This window comes from Ascaphus truei, chromosome 4 (genome assembly GCF_040206685.1).
Source record: "Ascaphus truei isolate aAscTru1 chromosome 4, aAscTru1.hap1, whole genome shotgun sequence".
NCBI lineage: Eukaryota > Metazoa > Chordata > Amphibia > Anura > Ascaphidae > Ascaphus > Ascaphus truei.
The window spans coordinates 58,657,412-58,677,989 of record NC_134486.1 but is presented as its reverse complement, the minus strand read 5'-3'; the positions used below and the strand labels follow the sequence as shown (position 1 = coordinate 58,677,989).

General features: G+C 45.1%; 1 protein-coding gene across 1 annotated transcript in view; it reads left to right on the top strand.

Annotated features, from left to right (window-relative positions):
• LOC142492254 (uncharacterized) overlaps positions 1-20,578 on the top strand; it is a 74,211-nt gene that overhangs the window by 30,261 nt on the left and 23,372 nt on the right. Inside the window, exons 10-15 of the mRNA XM_075594925.1 lie at positions 3,034-3,321; positions 5,840-6,085; positions 8,954-9,106; positions 9,946-10,121; positions 10,996-11,188; positions 15,624-15,743. Coding sequence (XP_075451040.1) covers positions 3,034-3,321; positions 5,840-6,085; positions 8,954-9,106; positions 9,946-10,121; positions 10,996-11,188; positions 15,624-15,743 — 1,176 coding nt within the window. The remainder of the gene's footprint in view (positions 1-3,033; positions 3,322-5,839; positions 6,086-8,953; positions 9,107-9,945; positions 10,122-10,995; positions 11,189-15,623; positions 15,744-20,578) is intronic.

Genomic DNA, 20,578 nt, shown 5'->3' with positions numbered 1-20,578 from the left:
TTAAATAAAAAAAGCTCAAATGGGGAACTCTGATTTTGTTCATAATTTTGGTTTTGACTCTAGAAATCATGAAGTTTTGGTTCAGATTTTGCCTAAAGTTCGTGGGTTTATGTTGATTCTGGTTTTGCACTTATGTAAATGTCATCGTTTTTTTTATATTTAATACATTCATATACTTTATATACTGTATACATGTTGTCACAAATTCAGCACAATATAAAGGATTAAATATATATATATATTATATATGTATACCGTATTTCCTCAATTCTAAGACGCACTTTTTTCCCATGTCTGAAATAGGGATGCGTCTTAGAATCGATGTACTAAAAAAAAAAAATTCAGCTAGGGGGCGCTGCTGAAGATGCCAGCCAGAGATCTTCACAGATGTGCAGCAAAAGTTTGTGCAGCACAGTATGTGCAGCACTGTGCAGCAACAGTATGGCTCTGATCATGGCCCACCTCCCCCTCCATGAGGTGCAGAGAGATCAACTGGAGATACCTGCCAGGGATCTTCACATACCCCAGCAGCCCCCCCCCCCCCATCCCCCTGTCGAATCGCTGTGTTAACTGCAGGAGGTGCAGAGGGAGCTGTGTCTGTGTGTGTGTCTGTATGTCTGTGTGTCTGTGTTTGTGTGTGTCTGTGTGTGTCTGTGTTTGTCTGTCTGTGTGTGTGTGTCTGAGTGTGTGTGTCTCTTTGTGTGTGTCTGGGTGTGTGTGTCTCAGTGTCTGTGTCTTGGTGTGTTTCTGTGTGTGTGTGTCCCTGTGTGTGTCCCTACATTCTCTCCCTCCCCCTTCCCTCCATTCTCTCCTTCCCCCCTTCCCTCCATCCTCCCCTTCCTTCCATTCTCTCCCTTCCCTCCATTTTCTCCTTCCCCCCCTTCCCTCCATTCTCTCCTTACCCCCCTTGCCTCCATTGTCTCCACCCCCCTTCCCTCCATTCTCTCCTTCCCCCTTCTCTCCATTCTCTCCTTCCCCCTTCCCTCCATTATCTCCCTCCCCATTCCCTCCATTCTCTCCCTCCCCCTTCCCTCCATTCTCTCCTTCCCACCCTTCCCTCCATTCTGTCCATCCCCCCTTCCCACTATTCTCTCCCTCACCCCTTCCCTCAATTCTCTCCCTCCCCCTTCCCTCCATTCTCTCATTCCCTCCATTCTCTCCTCCCCCCCCTTTCCTCCATTCTCTCCCTCACCCCCATTCCCTCCTAAGCCATGCTGCCATGTTCTTTTTAGAGAGAAGAGGCTTTCTCCTGGTAACCCTTCCAAACAAACCCTACTTGTTCAGTCTTTTTTTAATTGTACTGTAATGAACTTTAACATTTAACATGCTAACGGAGGCCTGTAGAGTCTGAGCTGTAACTCTTGTTTTTTTTTTGCAATTTCTCTGAGCATTGCACGGTCTGACCTTGGGGTGAATTTGCTGGGACGTCCTCTCCTGGGAAGATTGGCAACTGTCTTGAATGTTTCCCACTTTTGAATAATCTTTCTCACTGTAGAATAATGGACTTTAAATTGTTTGGAAATGGCCTTATAACCCTTCCCATATTGATGGGCAGCAACAATTGCTTATCTAAGATCATTGCTGATGTCTTTCCTCCTTGGCATTGTGTTAACACACACATGAATGCTCCAGACCAGCAAACTGCTAAAACTTCAGCTTTTATAGAGGTGATCACACTTGCTGATGATCAATTAATCAAGGGCATTTGATTAGCAGCACCTGTCTGCTAGTTAGCATCATAATTCCTATGGAAGCAGTAAGGGTGTACTTAGTTTTTCACACATAGCTTCTCTATTTTGGCTTTATTTTTGTTAAATAAATCATGACACGGTGTAATATGTCATGTGTTGTTGTTCATCTGAGGTTGTATTTACCTAATTTTTAGACCTGCTAAGGAACAGATGATTGTTATTATGTCCTGATATGTAAAACCATGGAATTCAAAGAGGGTGTACTTTCTTTTTCACATGACTGTAGGTATCGTTTTTATTGGTGGAGTATTCGATACAAAGTAGCTGAGCGACAACATCTTTCGATGCACGAGAAATACCTATTCTTTTTAGGAAGCTTATACCTCTACTCTCAAAGGGGTGTCAACAGAAAGTGCCAACAGAAGTTCTTTATTATTTAATACCGCCACCTTACAGTATATGCTTATTTTTTTTAAGACTGAATCACCAAGGTGTTACCTGATAATCTTACAATAAACTTTACATACGATAAAATCTATACAGATGTAAATATGGTTATCATAAGCTAACATGGCTTCACAAATACATACAGTACAAAATGTATTCACACTTTTCCCAATGATAATCTGGATATAACAGATTAAACTGAGTTAACCTTTTCAGCGCCTTTATAATGCACCAGTCCCACCAGAGGCTCTATTGATGTACATGGTACATCATGCGGAAAAGCTGGTTTTCCAGGGCCTAATCAGGCAGACCGTTCCAACACTGAGATTGACCTCATTGTAACAGAAGCAGAGCCCCTTCCACTTTGGTTTCCGTCATCTGGCAGGGGAGGAAAGGTCGTGGTGGTCATGTGATTGATATCGAATTGTTCATCTGACCACAAATGCCAGTGGTCCGGTACATTCCTCCAGCGCTGAAAGGGTTAATGATTTGGATACAACAGGCTAAAACCGAGTTAATTCATGTCTGCCATAAGTGTGTTATGATATTCAACATCATAGCCACAAATATAAGCAATATAGAACTTGACTTGGGTGTCTGCAACTGATGTTAAGCAATGGGACATAAGTAGCTATACATATACTTATCTCCTTTAGTGCAGGGGAGCCTTAACCTACAAATGTCGCAAAAGTTATTTCTCCTGTTAGCACATTATAGTGGCATAAAAAGCCATACGTTCACAGCAGGAGCAATGAAGTCTGCTACATCTGTACTGTATGTATATTTCTGAACTCATCCTTCCATCATTGCCTATAAATGATATATTCTAATGAATTCAGCCTCTAAAAACATGTATTCAATATTAGGAAATGACGAACATCCTATTATTTTGCAGGTGTGATGTACTTCAGCCAGAATAATTTAGCACTTATCAAACAAGAAGAAAGGAAGTTTGCTGTTCTATATAAATGTGGCCTGCAGGTGTCTGTGAGTATGGGTGACGGTGCCATCTTGCAAGCAGTCGTCCGTCTGCCACAGACATTCCTTTACAAAACATTGGGTCTCTTGGGGTTATGGAGCAACAACAGAGCAGATGACTTTACACAATCAAATGGAAATGTTTTAGTCGCTAATGATGGCAACATTCCAACTGAAGAAAACCTTTATGATTTTGGTCTTACTTGTAAGTTTCTGAAATTGTGCACATAGTTTAAAAATGTAGAGGATTTGAACAATGTTTAGAATACAGCTGTGTATTCTACCCACAGTTTTGCCGTGCATAGCTGTCAGCTAATGGGATATCAAATCAGTGACTAGTCAACATGGAAATATATAATTACTTCAACATCACTTGGAATTAGTAGACAAGTGCACAATGTTTTGTAAATAACATGTTTTTATGCCAACTAGTGATTTGCATATTCACAAATCTCCCCCCCAAAAGCCTGCCAAGTGAATTGAGTAGGAAAGTTTTTTTTTAGAGGTACTGTAGCTGAAGAAGCCTGTTAGCTCTGATGTAAAATGCAATTTACTCCTACAACTGATGCGTGAGCTTTTTGCTAGTACATACGGCACTCATTAAATTAAATATTAGCAAAAGGGTAATTTAAAATATGTATCTCATTGTATCAAACGTGATAGTACTTTGCATGTATATCCCTTGCTTGTATCGGTGAATAATTTAAAGTGTGGTTATATGAAGCAATAGAAAGTTATGAAGGAGTTTCACAAGAAATATATTTTAAAGGCATGCGCCACATTTTGCAACTATTTGCTTTGTTCCACAAAGAGGTAACATAAATATAACATGTATATATGAGCCTTTTCTAGTAGCTCCGATTTGTGCCAAGCCGCTTCTAAAGTGCACTTTAGAAGCGAATGTGCATGTTTTGCTATTCTGTAAGCCCTTCTCACATGTCCAAACCGTGCGAACAATACTTTTTTTTTAAAGAGGTTTCATTCTGATAGTGAAAATCCGGGCGGAGAAAACAAACTCACTGTATTCTAGTAGTTCCGAAAAGTGAAAAAATCTAAATCACTTCCAAACAACTCACATTTTTTTCTTGCCATCTCAAGGCGGGTGGAGGTGGAGATGGGGAGATGGGGAGGAGGGGAGTGGGGAGTGAGAGGACGAGGACGAGAATGAATTCCTAACTTAATAACATATCCAGTTGTATATATGTCCCCTCAAACCTCCCTCCAAATAAATTAGGGAAAGTTGCCGGTGCTGAAAAAGGAACATACTGTACTTGAGTTACCCTGGGAAATATGCTAATGTATATACAAAGTATATTTAAATGAGTCACACATCCTAAAATATATCTAATCAGTCTAAGGGCCCTTGTGATGGAGGGGACACTAGTGTAAAACCCAACTGGATTAGAACTCCACAACCTCTGCTATTCAGGGCAGCAGCTCCAGCATTGCACTACAGATGCAGCGGCCGTTATTGAAACACTTCACGCGGTGGAGTACAGCAGCGCACACGAAAACGGCTCCGTGATTTGTTCGAATAACGGCCCCTGCAGCTGTAAAACAGGTGCTGGGAAACTCCACCGTCACACATCTCAGGTATCTCAGGTGTGCTCATTTTTATGCACAAGGAACATTGAACCGGCAACCAGAAAGTGGAAACGGTCTGTTTTTAAAGCAACAATACTACATTCCCCCCTCCCTTTTTTTCTTTTCTTATTTTTATATGTAAAGCATGTGATAATGCATAATTCTACGTTCTTACCTAAGACGTCAATTGTTTGGTGCTTCTGTTATAAATCTTTAAAAATCCTCCTCCACCGCCACACCAACACCCAAAGGCGCTATTTCAGGCTCTGGAGGCACCATCTTCAGGACATTCTGCTTCTAAAGCAAGTACAATCCGGCCGATTTGCATGTTAAAACGTGAGGTTTGTCACTTTTTATAGAAGCGGTTTAGAAGATGCGATTTGCAATAGAGAATAACGTTTTTTTCTCACATTTCATTGCGCTTCTTGTGAACATACCAAACCATGACACTAGAATAAGCCCAATAGTCTACCTAAGACTCTGTGTTTTTTTTTTTTTTTTTTTCAACTTATATTTTTTTATTGTTTTGTTCAGTACATAATATGCATACAGTAAAAAGGCTCGTAAGAACAAACATTATCAGCTTACTGCATGTGTCATTCAACTTTGTAATTGGGTAGAAGGTTTTGGACATACGGGGTAGACAGACAGACAGACAGGGGGGAGGACTCCGGCCAGCAGTCGGAGGGGAGAGACAGACAAAAGTAGGGGGAGAGAAAGAGAGGGAAGTGTGTTTTTTTTAAACAAAACATGATATACTCCTTTCTTAAATTTGGCACAGATACTAAGACTCAAGAAATGCGTCAAGACATGGAAATGTTTATGACACAGGTGTTGTATCTTACACAGTTGTAAAGTATCTAATCCTCAGATGTATTGTTCAGGAAATTGGCTTTAAACTCTGTTTTTATGGAAACCAAGTCACTTCAGATTTTAGAAAAAGGTCAATATATTCAGTCATTATAATTCATTAAGTGAAATTTGAATTTAGCATTGATTGATTATTCACAAAATCGGGTGCATTTGGGGTTCCCTACAAGTAGCAAAACCAATGGATACAAAACAAAATGTATTGAGATGTACTGTATTTATTTACATATGCCATGCATTTGTTCTTCACCAAAACTATTTTTTTTTAGGGATTGTGCCAACCCCTGAAAGTCTTTTTCTCTCAAAGCAAATGGTAGAAGTATGGAAAGCCTTCAAACCCACATTCACATCTATACTGATGACTTCACTACCCCAGTCCCTCATCCACGAGGCAAATGTAACCTGCTCAGGTTTCATGCAATGTATTCATGATATTCTGTTGACCAATAATGCAGCTCTGGGGTTGCAGACCAGAAAGGACCGCAATTACTTCAAACAGCTGGTCACTGTCTTTGGTAAGTGTTTCAGAAAAGAATGGGTAAGTTTCCTTGGGACCGTACTTTTCTGCCAAACACAGATTTGCTGTAATTGAATATACCTCCCTTGAAGAAAGCGCAAAAGCGAAATGGCCGCCGGGATTGCTCAGGATTCACTTTTTACAACAGCCTACTGAATTTGCGAGAGTCTCGTTGAACCACAGGACACACGGTTATCTTCCACACTCGAGCTGGTACCGCAAGTATTGCAGTGGATTATATGCATATAATTATTCACCTGCGTCTGCGAGCAGGAGACATTCCCCTTTGTTTACGATCTGGGGTTAGTGTATTTAGACATAAGTTAGTATATTTGGACTCTAGCACCTAACCAAATTTACACGTGGCTGTGCTACTACAAACTTGTATTCAACCATCACTATATGTGCGTACTATCAGTAACATAGTTACCAATTGCAGCGTGGTTGTGGGAGGGGGGAGTTGGATTATAAGCTCCATTCCTTCTAGTAGGCTCATATCCTATTTTTGTTGGGCCATTGAGGGGCTAGTGTATTAAGACTCCACTGAGCATACCGTAACACTAGCACTTCAACACTGATACACACATAGTGGTTGTGTTACTTTTCACTCATACTTGCTCACTTTAGTGTGTGTGTATTATTATTAATATAGTTACCAATTGTAGCGTAGTCGTGGAAGAGGGGAGTTAGTTTAGTAGGCTCACTTTTGTTGGGCTACCCAGCCCAGTCATCACCCCCTCCAGGGGTATTGGCTCTACTACTAAGTAGCGCTTCATATCTGAAGCCCACTGTACACCGGGGAGTTTTTTAATACCCTATCTTTTATTGTTACAATACTATTAAAATTGCTTTTATTAATATAGACATCATATCACTCATCATTAGTGGACGTTCTTAGTTTCCTGCTTCTAGTTACATCATTACTTACCATTCATTCTAGTGATAATGAGTGCTGTTATGTAGGGGGCTTTTACTGGACCACTGGCCCTGCTGGGTCCAGTGTATGCCAGTTCCTTTTTGTGCCTGTCTTGCCTTTACGCCTACTGCACCGTTCACTTTATTCACTGTTCATTATCATCAACAGGAGTGTCCCATTTGTTGTTTTGATTGAATATACTGTATAAAAAGCAATAACGGGTTCGTATTAAGGCATATGTGGTGCAAGTCTAAGGCAAAACATTATACATTATGCCAGGAGTATCAAGGGAAAAATACATTTAGTCATTTTTATGTACTTTAAAAAAGTCAATGCACATGATGTCCTTTTTTGGTGCATAATTGCACCACTTTTGCCTTGATTCACATGCCCTTAGGAATGCTTAGGTTTTATAGTAGGTTGTGTAAATATCACTCTTTGATAAAGCATTGATGAGCGTGAAATGCGTCGGACAGCCGTTGTACCTCTGTTTTAACCATGGGCCAGTAAGACATTGACATTTTTATCTCTGGAATCCACCGCTTTGATTTTCAGTAGTGCACAGTTTTTTTTCTCTTTTTATGTAAATGCCAACGTGCACATTTGATATTCGTCCTACCATATATTACCTCTTTTTATGGCCACTTTACGTCCTATTATTCCTTTCAAGTTGTAGAACGAGGACAGTAATCGCAGCTAATGATTATTTCTCAATGCTAATAAAGATCATTACTTTGCCTTCTATAAAATTGTATTTATGCCAAGACTTTTTCCAATGCACTTGCTGCATCTTCTCCGAATATCTTGTATTTCTATACATCTATTACTCTTTCACATGTCCCTCAAGTCATCCGCTATGTTCAGAACATCCTCCCTCGTCCAGTCATTTCTTTTGCTTCCTGACCTATGGCTCCATCTTTTTTTCCCTACTTCCTTATTTCTTACTCCAATTACCTATTCTTTCCAATTTCTCTACTATTTATTATACTGTGTTCGGTTGACCTTCCATGTTTCACTGCCTGTAATATTACTGTGTGCCTTTCTCACTTTGGTTGTACTGGGAGTGAGTAGGAGTAATTTGATTAAATCTGTGTCCCACTGCAACCCCCAGAGTTAATTATAATTGTGTTCCAATTAAATATCACAGTTGTTTTCTGAGAAAATGTTAACATGGATGTAGGTTATGTCTTGTTTATAGGATACTCGACAATCTCCATAAATAGGAGGTTCTCTTTCATAATTACCAGTGCTCCAGTTTCCCAGAGCAAATCTGCTGCTGTCCTTAATATGTGATCAGATATCCAGAACATGAAGACGGAAGTGGCCACTTCGGATATGTATCAAAATTGCTTTTAATCTGTCATAATCAATAAGATTTCTTCTTTTGCAATTTCTCCTTTTGGAGCACAGAAACATTATTTTGTTAGTACGTGCAAATAAGATCAGTATGCTTCGTGCAGCTCATTTCTGTGCACCAAAAAAACCCCAGAAATATTGACACTGCTGGTAAAGATTGAGAAATCTCAGGTTATTAAATAAGCGCACACAAGCCTAATTTAAGATGGGATGTCCCTGGTGCCAATTTTATACCAAAAAAGCCATTTGCAACACTTACTGTAGTACAAAGGCTCCTAACTGCTTATTAAGACTTTCCCTCAACTCTTCAGCCTCATTGCTAGCTGTTCAAATACACAAAGCTGATACTTTATCATGTTTTCACATTTTCCCTTTGAATTACACATGGTATTTTAGTACATTCTGCATGAAACACAGGATAAACCAGATCTACATACCTACTGTAGATGTACAGACATAATCAGCATGGTATCTTCACATTGCCAACATTATCTAGATCAATATGGCAATGTATGCTTTACCTCTACTTCCTCTCCTCAGAATGAAGCGTTATCAGTGTCTCTCCATAACTGGTGATTTTCTTTTGTTAATCAGGAAATGGTGCTCCGTGGCTGCTTGGCCCAGCAGTTCTTCAGATGAGAGTAAATATACCATTCAAGATTATCTTCAATGCAACTGACCCTAACAATGACACCATCATATATTCGCTTGCCAGGCCCATCCCACCAGGAGCTTCTATTACATTAAGTAAGTTACCTTTTGTGAAAACTAACAACTCCCCCCCCCATTATTTTCTAAAAAGTATCAAATCAGAACAGTTTCCATACCACAGAAATACAATAAATACGACAGGAAATGTATTTTTCCCCTCGCTGATATTTTTGGTTGGTGTACTCTAAACATATTGTATTTTTTAAATAATTTATACTGTATGTTACCACTACTAATTAAATGTGTGTTTTTTACATTTATTAAAATAGTCTAAAATAAAACAAACTTGCATGCACTGTTTTTATTTTTTCCTAGTTCTGGTTATTTATGGCTAGCCTGTTTAGCAAAGTAACACCTAAATTCTCACTTGTATGCCATTAACTTTATTCCGTTCAAATGAACAATTGTATATTTGTACACATTGTCTTAGATATACTGTCCGCCATTTTCAGTAACTAGAATCCATAGCTTCATACTGTCACATGAAGATAGATATAATAAATAAACTTAGATAATGGTTTAACGATGAAAACATTTTCTTCTTGAAGGATGTCACAAAATACATGTAATCCTCAAAACTTCTTCATTTCTTCATTTGAGCATGGATTAAATCATTATTATCACAAAAAAACCTACTGTACCAAGATTTTGAAAATTGTTGCCTTAAAAGGAGAACAGAGGGAAGCTAAGATAATAATTTTATTTTGGAAAAGGTGTTTGACCCAAAACTGTAGATATTGCTTGATTTGTCTTTTGTATTTTGGGTAATTATGTTTCTGATGTTGTGAAGAAATATTAACACACAGCCGTTAGTATACATACAGAAAATGGGACATTAAATCACTACTACGTCCTTTTTTGTCCTGGACCAACAGATGGTCTTTTTACATGGACTATACAGAATGTAAACCCAGTGAAGCTAATCGTACAAGTGAATGATCAACTCTCTGGCTCAGTTTTGGTCCCAATGTTGCAGGTTTGCAACTGTGCCAATGGTGGAACATGTGATTACAGCATTATTATTGAAAATTATCATGAAAGAAAATACCAGGTAAGAATGTCTCAAAAACTCTATAAACAGAAAGCTGTAAGGCTCTATGTCATTGCTGTATAACTAGAGGAAATTCTGGAGCTGAATGCGGTTCAGCTCCGGAGCCCCCTGCTTCAATACTATATTCTTCAAATTAAAACTGCGCGATCGCCTGTAAAAGCTGTGCAGGGAGATGCAGCTTCTCTCTGTGCAGCTCTTACATATTCCAGGAACAAAATGGAATGTTACGTTCATTTAGCTCGTTAAGCAAACACACAGTCGTGCGGTTTGGCATTTTTTTACCAAACGCTAAAAAATGTGCAATTTATCTTAGTGAATACTGTTTTTACACAAATTTCATAGCGTTCGGTAGGAGCATGCAAACATGTTCGGTAATGCAATCGAACTTTAGTGAATAGGCCCCTAAGAGGGACAATATTTATAGTTTGAGAAGCCATTACCTGTGTAATCTGCGCCTGGTAGAAGTAAAGTAGGAAAACTAACCTTAAATCGTGTGTTGCAGATTTTCCCCCATGACATATGAGTCTATATACATACATTTTATATGATCTCTCCATACAATAGCAGACTTGACAACTGAAGAATGATATATGCTTACATACTAGAGCAGAGAAAATGTTGCACACCATTGTGGGATCAGTTTTTCACAAGTGTGAATGATTGCATCCCAAAATGTACATTGGGGTAGTTTATATATTATAGCAAGCTAAGGTATTGGTATTAAACTAAGATCTGTCATGTTCCCCAAAAACATTATTATCCCAGTTAAAAGACAAAATACCCCATGTTTTCTTCAGTTCATTTTTCTTAATTTTTTCATAAGAGTAAACAAAATCTGCTTCTTTAATAGTAACTAAAACAACTGTATTGTCAGGTTGTGGGCTGTGCATGTCCCGATGGTTTCTCCGGAGCATTTTGTTTGAATTCTACAACACCATGCAAAGGTGAACCATGTTTCCCAGACGTGGCTTGCACAAATCAAATGAACTCAACTCATTTCCTGTGTGGTAAATGTCCACATGGAACTGTTCCCAGTGGTACAAATGGAGAGAAGTGCTTTTTAAATGGTAAGTCTATCAGAAGCTTTGGTACATTTACTAAGTGATACTGGAAATATCAGACATATATCAAAGTTTATTCTGTAAAATATGTAAAACTAGCTGAGAGACCCGGCGTTGCCCGGGATGTAATTTTGGGGGGGGCGTACGACAGGGTTAGGCTTCCCCCCCCATTGACAGCTAGGTGGGTGACTGAGTTGACTGAGTGTGTGGGTGACTGTGTGGGTGGGTGGGTGACACTTGACTGAGTGGGTGGGTGGGTTGGTGACTGAGTGGGTGACTTTGGGTCGGTGACTGGGTGGGTGACTTTGGGTCGGTTTGACTTTGGGTCGGTGGGTGGGTGACTTTGGGTCGGTGGGTGGGTGACTTTGGGTCGGTGGGTGGATGACTTTGGGTCGGTGGGTGGGTGGGTGACTTTGGGTTGGTGGGTGGGTGACTTTGGGTCGGTGGGTGGGTGGGTGACTTTGGGTCGGTTTGACTTTGGGTCGGTGGGTGGGTGACTTTGGGTCGGTGGGTGACTTTGGGTCGGTGGTTGGGTGGATGAGTTGGGTCGGTGGGTGGGTGAGTTGGCTCGGGGGGTGGATGACTTTGGGTCGGTGGGTGGGTGACTTTGTGTCGGTGGGTGGGTGACTTTGTGTCAGTGGGTGGGTGGGTGACTCTGGGTTGGTGGGTGACTTTGGGTGGGTGGGTGACTTTGGGTAGGTGGGTGGGTCGGTGACTGGGTGACATTTTCAGGGTCGGTGACTGGGTGGGTCAGTGACTGGGGTCGGTGACTGGGTGGGTCAGTGAGTGGGTAGGTGGGGTCGGTGAGTGGGTGGGTGGGGTCGGTGAGTGGGTGGGTGGGGTCAGTGGGTGGGTGGGTGGTTTTGGGTGAGACTGGGTGGGTGAGTGTGAGACTGAATGGGTGGGTGAGTGTGAGACTGAATGGGTGAGTGAGTGTGAGACTGAATGGGTGGGTGAGTGGGAGACTGAGTGGGAGACTGAGTGGGAGACTGAGTGGGAAACTGAGTGAGTGGGAGACTGACTGGGTGGGAGACTGACTGGGTGGGAGACTGACTGGGTGGGAGACTGACTGGGTGGGTGAGTGGGAGACTGACTGGGTGGGTGAGTGGGAGACTGACTGGGTGGGTGAGTGGGAGACTGACTGGGTGGGTGAGTGGGAGACTGACTGGGTGGGTGAGTGGGAGACTGACTGGGTGGGTGAGTGGGAGACTGACTGGGTGGGTGAGTGGGAGACTGACTGGGTGGGTGAGTGGGTGACTGACTGGGTGGGTGAGTGGGTGACTGACTGGGTGGGTGAGTGGGTGACTGACTGGGTGGGTGAGTGTGTGACTGACTGGGTGGGTGAGTGGGTGACTGACTGGGTGGGTGAGTGGGTGACTGACTGGGTGGGTGAGTGGGTGACTGACTGGGTGGGTGAGAGAGTGACTGACTGGGTGGGTGAGTGGGTGACTGACTGGGTGGGTGAGTGGGTGACTGACTGGGTGGGTGACTGGGTGACTGACTGGGTGGGTGACTGGGTGACTGACTGAATGGGTGACTGAATGGGTGGGTGACTGGGTGACTGACTGAATGGGTGACTGAATGGGTGGGTGACTGGGTGACTGACTGAATGGGTGACTGAATGGGTGGGTGACTGGGTGACTGACTGAATGGGTGACTGAATGGGTGGGTGACTGGGTGACTGACTGAATGGGTGACTGAATGGGTGGGTGACTGGGTGACTGACTGAATGGGTGACTGAATGGGTGGGTGACTGGGTGACTGACTGAATGGGTGACTGAATGGGTGGGTGACTGGGTGACTGACTGAATGGGTGACTGAATGGGTGGGTGACTGAGTGGGTGGGTGACTGAGTGGGTGGGTGACTGAGTGGGTGGGTGACTGAGGTTGGTGGGTGGGTGAGTGGGTGGGTGAGTGGGTGGGTGAGTGGGTGAGTGGGTGGGTGGGTGACTGGGTGGGTGACTGGGTGGGTGACTGGGTGAAAGTGGGTGGGTGTGTGGGTGGGTGGGTGGGTGACTGGGTGTGTGGGTGGGTGGGTGACTTGGGTGGGTGACCTTGACTTGACTGAGTGAGTGGGTGGGTGACTTGACTGAGTGAGTGGGTGGGTGACTAAGTGAGTTTTTGGGTGACTAAGTGAGTGGGTGGGTGGGTTACTGAGTGGGTGGGTGACTGAGTGGGTGGGTGGGTGACTGAGTGAGTGGGTGGGTGACTGGGTGAAAGTGACTGGGTGGGTGACTGAGTGGGTGGGTGGGTGACTGAGTGGGTGGGTGACTGAGTGGGTGACTGAGTGAGTGGGTGGGTGACTGGGTGGGTGGGTGACTGGGTGACAGTGCGTGGGTGGGAGACGGTGGGTGACTTACCTTGACCCCGTGGCATCTGGCTGGGGCAGGAGGTGAGTTCGGGAAGCTGGGGGGGGGGCAAGAGTGGCAGGAGACCCGCGCCGCGCTTCCCCTCCGTCCGGGAGCCGGCGCACGTGAGGGGGAGTCCCGCGCCGCGCTTCCCCTCCGTCCGGGAGCCGACGCACGTGAGGGGGAGTCCCGCGCTGCGCTTCCCCTCCGTCCGGGAGCCGACGCACGTGAGGGGGAGTCCCGCGCCGCGCTTCCCCTCTCCGGTAGCGGCGCACGTGAGGGGGAGTCCCGCACCGCGCTTCCCCTCTCCGGTAGCGGCGCACGTGAGGGGGAGTCCCGCGCCGCGCTTCCCCTCTCCGGTAGCGGCGCACTTGAGGGGGAGAGCAGGAGGCCCGGCCCGCGCTTCCCCTCTCCGGTAGCGGCGCACGTGAGGGGGAGAGCAAAAGGCCCGGGCCACGCTTCCCCTCTATGGTAGCGGCGCACATGAGGGGGAGAGCAGGAGGCCCGGGCCGCGCCACGAGGGGGGAGGAGCCTGGAGTTTGCTGCTGAGCAGGAGGGCCGCGGCGCACGGTGAGGGTGATGGTGCTGCTGGGGATGTTGCGGAGCGTGGGGATTTGGGTGAGGTGGGGGGAGAGAGTGAGGGGCACTGGGAGAGGAGGGGGGGGGGGTGTGTGTGTGGAAGGTGAGCTGCGGTCCAACTGACGGGGGAGAGTGAGGGGGGGGGGGGTGGTGTGTGTGTGTGTGTGTGTGTGTGTTTTTTTGCCCGTCACTCTGCCTCAGGCCAATGAGAGGTGCGGGGGCGGGCAGGCCAAGGGACCAATGAGATTGCCGCTAGGGACGCAGACATACAGTGCTTTCAGAAATATATAGTAGATAAAGTACGGAAGGTGTCTGAATATGATTGATTACATTGAATGATAACATAGCCCTTCAATGATTAGTAATATAATTTTTTTTAGTGCCTAACCTGATATGAAGAGTATACTGTAACCCCTAATCAATAAGCTGTGAAGACATTTTCCCTGTGTTGGAAAAGAGTTCACCTCCATTCAAATAAATGGGTCTAAAATATTCTCCAGCAAAGGAGAGTGACTTCACAGGATATTGTGAGGGACCTGTGAGAGTATAAAACATTACTGCCACCAATCCATGAACTCGACTATAAGAATTTGGCTCCAGTGAGGAAAAAGAAAAACATCAACCCTAGGTCACCATCGCTATTTGTGAGGCGACAACTGCCTTCCTTCTATTAAAGTTTGACCGCAGTGTATGGGGATGTAAGACTTGGCAGTCAAAGGGGAAACCCTGATCAATTAGGGCTTATAAAAAGGTATGGGGATTTAGCAAAGCTGAGGCGGTGAACCAAAGAAAAAACAGCAACACAATATAATGCCTAGTAATGTTTCATATACCAAAGTTATATCATTGTTAGTATTCATGTTTTCAATAGTTTGAGATAAGGATAATGCATGTTGGACCATTTTAACTAAGCGCTTCTATCCCATAAGACACCTCCATGTGAATGACACGTAGGGTACCTTCTGACACTGGGAAGTGTCTTATGACGTAGAACTGCTTATTAAATATTGAAGAAAAATATTTGGGGCAACTTAGTGACAATGGGATAAAAATAACCAAATGTAATCTTGAAAAATGCAATAGTTAAACCGTATCCCCCACCCCCTAAGCCTGATGAAGGGTCCTTACTGGACCAGAAACGGTGTACTCTCTGATGTTTCATTAATAAACAACATGCTGAATGATTCATGAGTAGAGCTCTGCTAAGTATTTTATTTCTAAACAAATATTTTTAAAGGGGGTTTCACTATTGCATTTTTCATGCTTATTAAATATGGCCATTTAAGCCATCACTAAATTACACCACTAATTTTCATTTGATTATTCTATAAAATTACTTAAAAAAGGCAGATTCAAAAGCAATACTCACCGCCTTAATGACAGTATGAACTAGTACCATACAAAGTAGTCACTGAAAACAAATATAGTAGTATTGGGGATAATAGATGGAAGGTCTGTGTTGGACATTTACTAATATTTTTAAATGTATTTGACTGTGATATTTGTACTTCTAGATTTCTGTCTGCCACCATATCCATTTCCATGCCATGAAAATGCTAATTGCATTAGCAGCAATAATGATTATACCTGCCATTGTAAACCGGGATTTACTGGCAATGGGAAAAATTGCTCAGGTATGAAAAAGCCTTGATTAAAACAATGTGTGCTAAAATGTTGATAGTAGGGCCCTGTAGCTGTTAGGGGAGTTAGGCATTAGCTTTAGCTTTCAATTAGGTATTTATTGTCAAAACATGCAGATAAAGCTTCTTCTGTGCATGGAGCTATAATTATAGATCACGGATAAGTCATTGCAAAGAGACTTTAAAGGAGAACCTATTAGAATATTTATTGCCCATAGGAATGTTAAATACCCAAACTGATGTAGCCGGGACCCCGTTTTCTGCTCCAATTGTGTTGTGGGGTGGGAGATGTGCACCTGGGGAACACTCCGATAATGGAGGTTCCGCGCAGAGGGAGCCGCCATGTTAGGTTGGCGCCAGCGCAGACTTGGTCCGGCCGGAGGTTGCACATGCGCAGTGCAGGAACAAAAGCCCGCGAAGGAGGAGAGCTAGGGGAGGAGGGGAGTTAGGGGACTAAGGGTCCCAGCAGCCCCCGCGTTTCCCCCGTGACGCGCCAGAACCAATCGGGTATGAGATGAGGGAGGAAAATGAAGTGGGGGGGCGCACGAGGAGTGAGAGCTAGCTGTCGGAGGAAGGAGAAGGAGCTCCGGTGTAGGGAGGCAGCTGCCCCTACCTAGGCCGCCTGCCCCAGGCCCAGTTAGACCTTGAGCCCCAGTAGCGTGCAGCGGAGATAGGGACTGGCCATAGTCAGGTTCCGGATCCCCTTACTGTGCTACGAATCAAACCAGGACAGTTCTAAATCCGCGGGAGGCCTGGGACCAGGCCCCGCTACTAAGTCGCAGCGTGTCTGGGTGGGATCGCCCCGGACACCTACAGGTGATGTCATCTACTCCCTCGCCGATCCTTTGCAGAACCGGGTACAGGAGTGCCCGGCAGGTAAACGTCAAGTGCACCAACGGTACCATTCTCACTCCAGGACACGGTGGCTGTGCAGTCACACACTTATACATCCACTGACTCATTTGGGGGGGGGTGGGGAACATATTCCAAGAGGGAACTGGACACGGGGTGGGATCACCCAGTGGAGGGAGAGGGAGAGTGAGCGTTCAAGGACGCTGGTAGTAGTGTCTCCTCTAGAGAGGGGCACCTGTGATTACGTTGCTGGTTGCTATAAGTAAAACATATTGGTTACAGTATATTGCTGGGCGTGTTCCTGCGAAGACCCACTTCCCCTAGGGCGGAAGCTATCGCAGGTGGAGGCGCTGCACCAAGTCATAAGTATTGTGAGCACCCCAGGCTCTCCGTGGCAGAGGCTTAGGCCCTGTGAGCCTACAGGTTATATAGCACATGGTAGTGGTCTGTGTTCAATAGGAAGCAGGGCTACATTTGGAGGAGCTGCTGAGATCTTAGACCTTGGGTGCCCCCCAAGGAAAAAAATAAATATATATATCGCCATGGCCCTTCCTTCGCGTCAAGAAATACGTGACTGGGCATGACAAATGCGCACGCCCACCCGCCGCGCAGTGGCGGTGACCCGAGTACCCATGGCCTTACCCTTAGAGACATTGCAAACGGCCTTACGACAACTACCGGGTTTTGCCAAAGCCCGCCTGGTAGACGTACTCATAGATCAAGATGCTAAGTGGAACACCTTGCTAGTAGATTGTCGGCGAGATCTAGTAGTCCTCGAGCCTACCGCCCCTCAATATCTGCCGCTTTCAAACTCTCCGTCCGGTGGCAATAGAGGGCAGGAAAAGAAAAGAAAAGAAAAAGAAAAAAGAAAAAGACAGAGCGGAGGATAATAGTAATGTCAAATTAACACACTGTACATTCTGTAGTTGAGAGGACAATTGTATATTAGCATAAGCATTCCCCAAAGTAAACTCATCTATATGATTTATAGAAAACATTGCAGATCCCAATCCACATTAAGTCCGTTGGGCTGTAGCGTATTTAATGTATGAATCCAATGCGCCTCTCGTTGATGTAAGAGCTTGGTTCTGTCACCTCCCCGAGGGGGTATGGCTATATGTTCAATTGCACAACATTGGAAATATTCTACAGAACCCAACGGACAGTTGTTAAAGTGTATTGGGACCGGATGTGTCATGTCTTTGTTTTTAATTAACCTTAAATGTTCCAAAATGCGGATTTTTAAGGCTCTACTTGTTAGCCCCACATATTGTTTTTTACATCCGCATTGTAACAAGTATACAACAAAGTTCGTCTGACATGACATAAACGCATCTCATGCTTCACTCCCCACAGAAGTCTAAAGCAGCCAGCAACCCTAAAACCCAAAGGGAGTGCTGAGAAGAAGGAAGAACCGCTGGATAAACCAGGCCCGGGGAGACCGAAATACACTGGCCGAACCTCGCCTCCGTATGACTGCCGTACCACATCCCGAGATATGTCCTGCTATAAATGCGGGAAAAAGGGACACATCTCCTATGATTGTCGGATGGGGGACTCTCGCCAACGGAGCCCGTCACCCAAGAAGTTCACGCCCCAGGCCATGATATGTGGTGTATACGCGACCAGCCCAGAAGCCCCTGTTTCCACCCAAAGTGGCGACGAACCCGAAGAGTAACCGCGTGGGGCCAGTAGCGCTGAACCGAGTACTAGTAGACGGTATCTACTCCTCTGCCCTGCTGGATACAGGATCCCAAGTAACCATCATATATCGAGGATTCTACGATCGACACCTCCAGAAGCGTCCTCTGAAATTGGCAGGGCATATCAAAGTAAGAGGGCTGAGCAATGACGACTACCCTATTGATGGCATAGTGACCGCTCAACACTGGGAAGTCGCATCCCATGAAGGTGGACGCCTTGGTGTGTCCGGAACCCAAAGAGACACCAAAGTATCCAATCATCCTGGGTACGAATGTGTACAAGCCGTCATCCGGGCCTATCTACACGAAACTAACTAACTGCCCATGTCCAGCCTACAGCTACAACTGGTCCAGGTGGATCCGGATATTCCCCTCCGGCCCCCGCGGAGGACCACGGACTGCTGTTCTGCAGCCGGGCAGGGCTGACCCGGCTCTTACCGGGAGAAACGCAGAGGGTACCCGCCTGGTGTGCATATGCGGAACGAGTAGGCGAGGAGCAGCTCTTTTCTCTCGAAAGCACGCCCGAAGAAGATGTCCGCCGAGGATATCGGCTAATACCGGAATTTCGGGATTGGCCGACCGCCATCCCCCGTCGAATTTATGTGATGGTCCAAAATCTTTCGGATTTAGCCCGTTAGCTCGGTGAATGAGGTCGTACAAGTAAAAGCTGCCCGAGTGGAAGATCACGGAGCACCGCTCGACTTCGACTTTGGCTCGTTCGGACTGTCGGATACCTGGAAGGAGCAGCTGCGAGTACAGCTGGAGGAGAGACGGCCAGTATTCTTTACCGGAGAGATGGATGTGGGGTGTAGCCGACACGCCCAACACACCATTCGGATGACTGATACCAAGCCCTTCAGGGAACGTTCCCGTCGGCTCGCCCCCAGGGACGTGGAAGATGTACGCGCAGCCCTCCATGAAATGGAAGAAGCCGGAATCGTTACAGAGTCACAAAGCCCTTACGCCTCGCCCATCATGGTAGTGCGAAAGAAGAATGGGACGGTGAGGTTATGTGTAGACTACCGAACCCTCAACAATCGAACAGTACCGGACCAGTACAATCTTCCCCGCATAGAAGAAATCCTGGACGCTGTACATGGAAGCATTCAAGGACGCTGGTAGTAGTGTCTCCTCTAGAGAGGGGCACCTGTGATTACGTTGCTGGTTGCTATAAGTAAAACATATTGGTTACGGTATATTGCTGTGCGTGTGTGTGTTCATGTACATAAGTTCCTGCGAAGACCCACTTCCCCTAGGGCGGAAGCTATCGCAGGTGGAGGCGCTGCACCAAGTCATAAGTATTGTGAGCACCCCAGGCTCTCCGTGGCAGAGGCTTAGGCCCTGTGAGCCTACAGGTTATATAGCACATGGTAGTGGTCTGTGTTCGATAGGAAGCAGGGCTACACTAATAATGATTGTGAACCATATTTCACTGAGCTCTGGGGAACCCCAGTGGCAGACAGAGCGTTTGAAACTCCCAAACAAAGTAATTGTTTGTGAGAACAATATGGCCACTGGGGTCATCCCCTCTCTTATGGTCAATAGGAAACTGCAACATTATAGAGAAGTGATGTTACGGAGTTCTGTTAAGTGACTCCTTGAGCATCTTGGCGTTTTAAATAAATGCTTTATTTTTCTCTGCAATGGCGCAGTTGCCACAGCCGTGAGGCCTGCAATGCATCTCCGGGGGACACAAGTGCTTTAAAGAGGCAATTCAAGTTGGTTTGTTTTTTTTACCCATCATTTAAAAAAAAAAAATATACGGGCTTAAAGCAGCAGGTCTACAGAGCTGAAACCCATTAATTTCAGCTCTGGGGACCCCATGCTTACGAGATACAGACCTCTGAAGGGGGTGCAGGTATCTTTTGCAACTTTCTGCAGTTTTCCGCTTTCTCGCACCATGGGCCAATAGAAATCCCCACCGGATGACGTCGCAGCTTGCTATTGGCCCGCAGGGCCCAGCAGCTTTGAAAAGCAGACATGACTTTCGGCATCCGCTACAGAGGTAAGTACCTCCGGAAGCAGGGAGTCCTCGAAGCTGAAATGAATGGGGTTCAGCTCTGGAGAACCCATGCTTCAATTCTGTATTAAAAATAATGGGGGGAAAAAACAAAACAAATGGCTTGGATTGCCTCTTCAAGTGATTAGTTTAAGGATTGCCAGTTTCTTACCAATGAATCCTGGTTGAAGTTTGACACACTCTTTCTCATCACATTCATGCTTTTGATTAGTCTTGCCATATACCCTTCCTTTGTTGGTGTGCAGCTAAACATG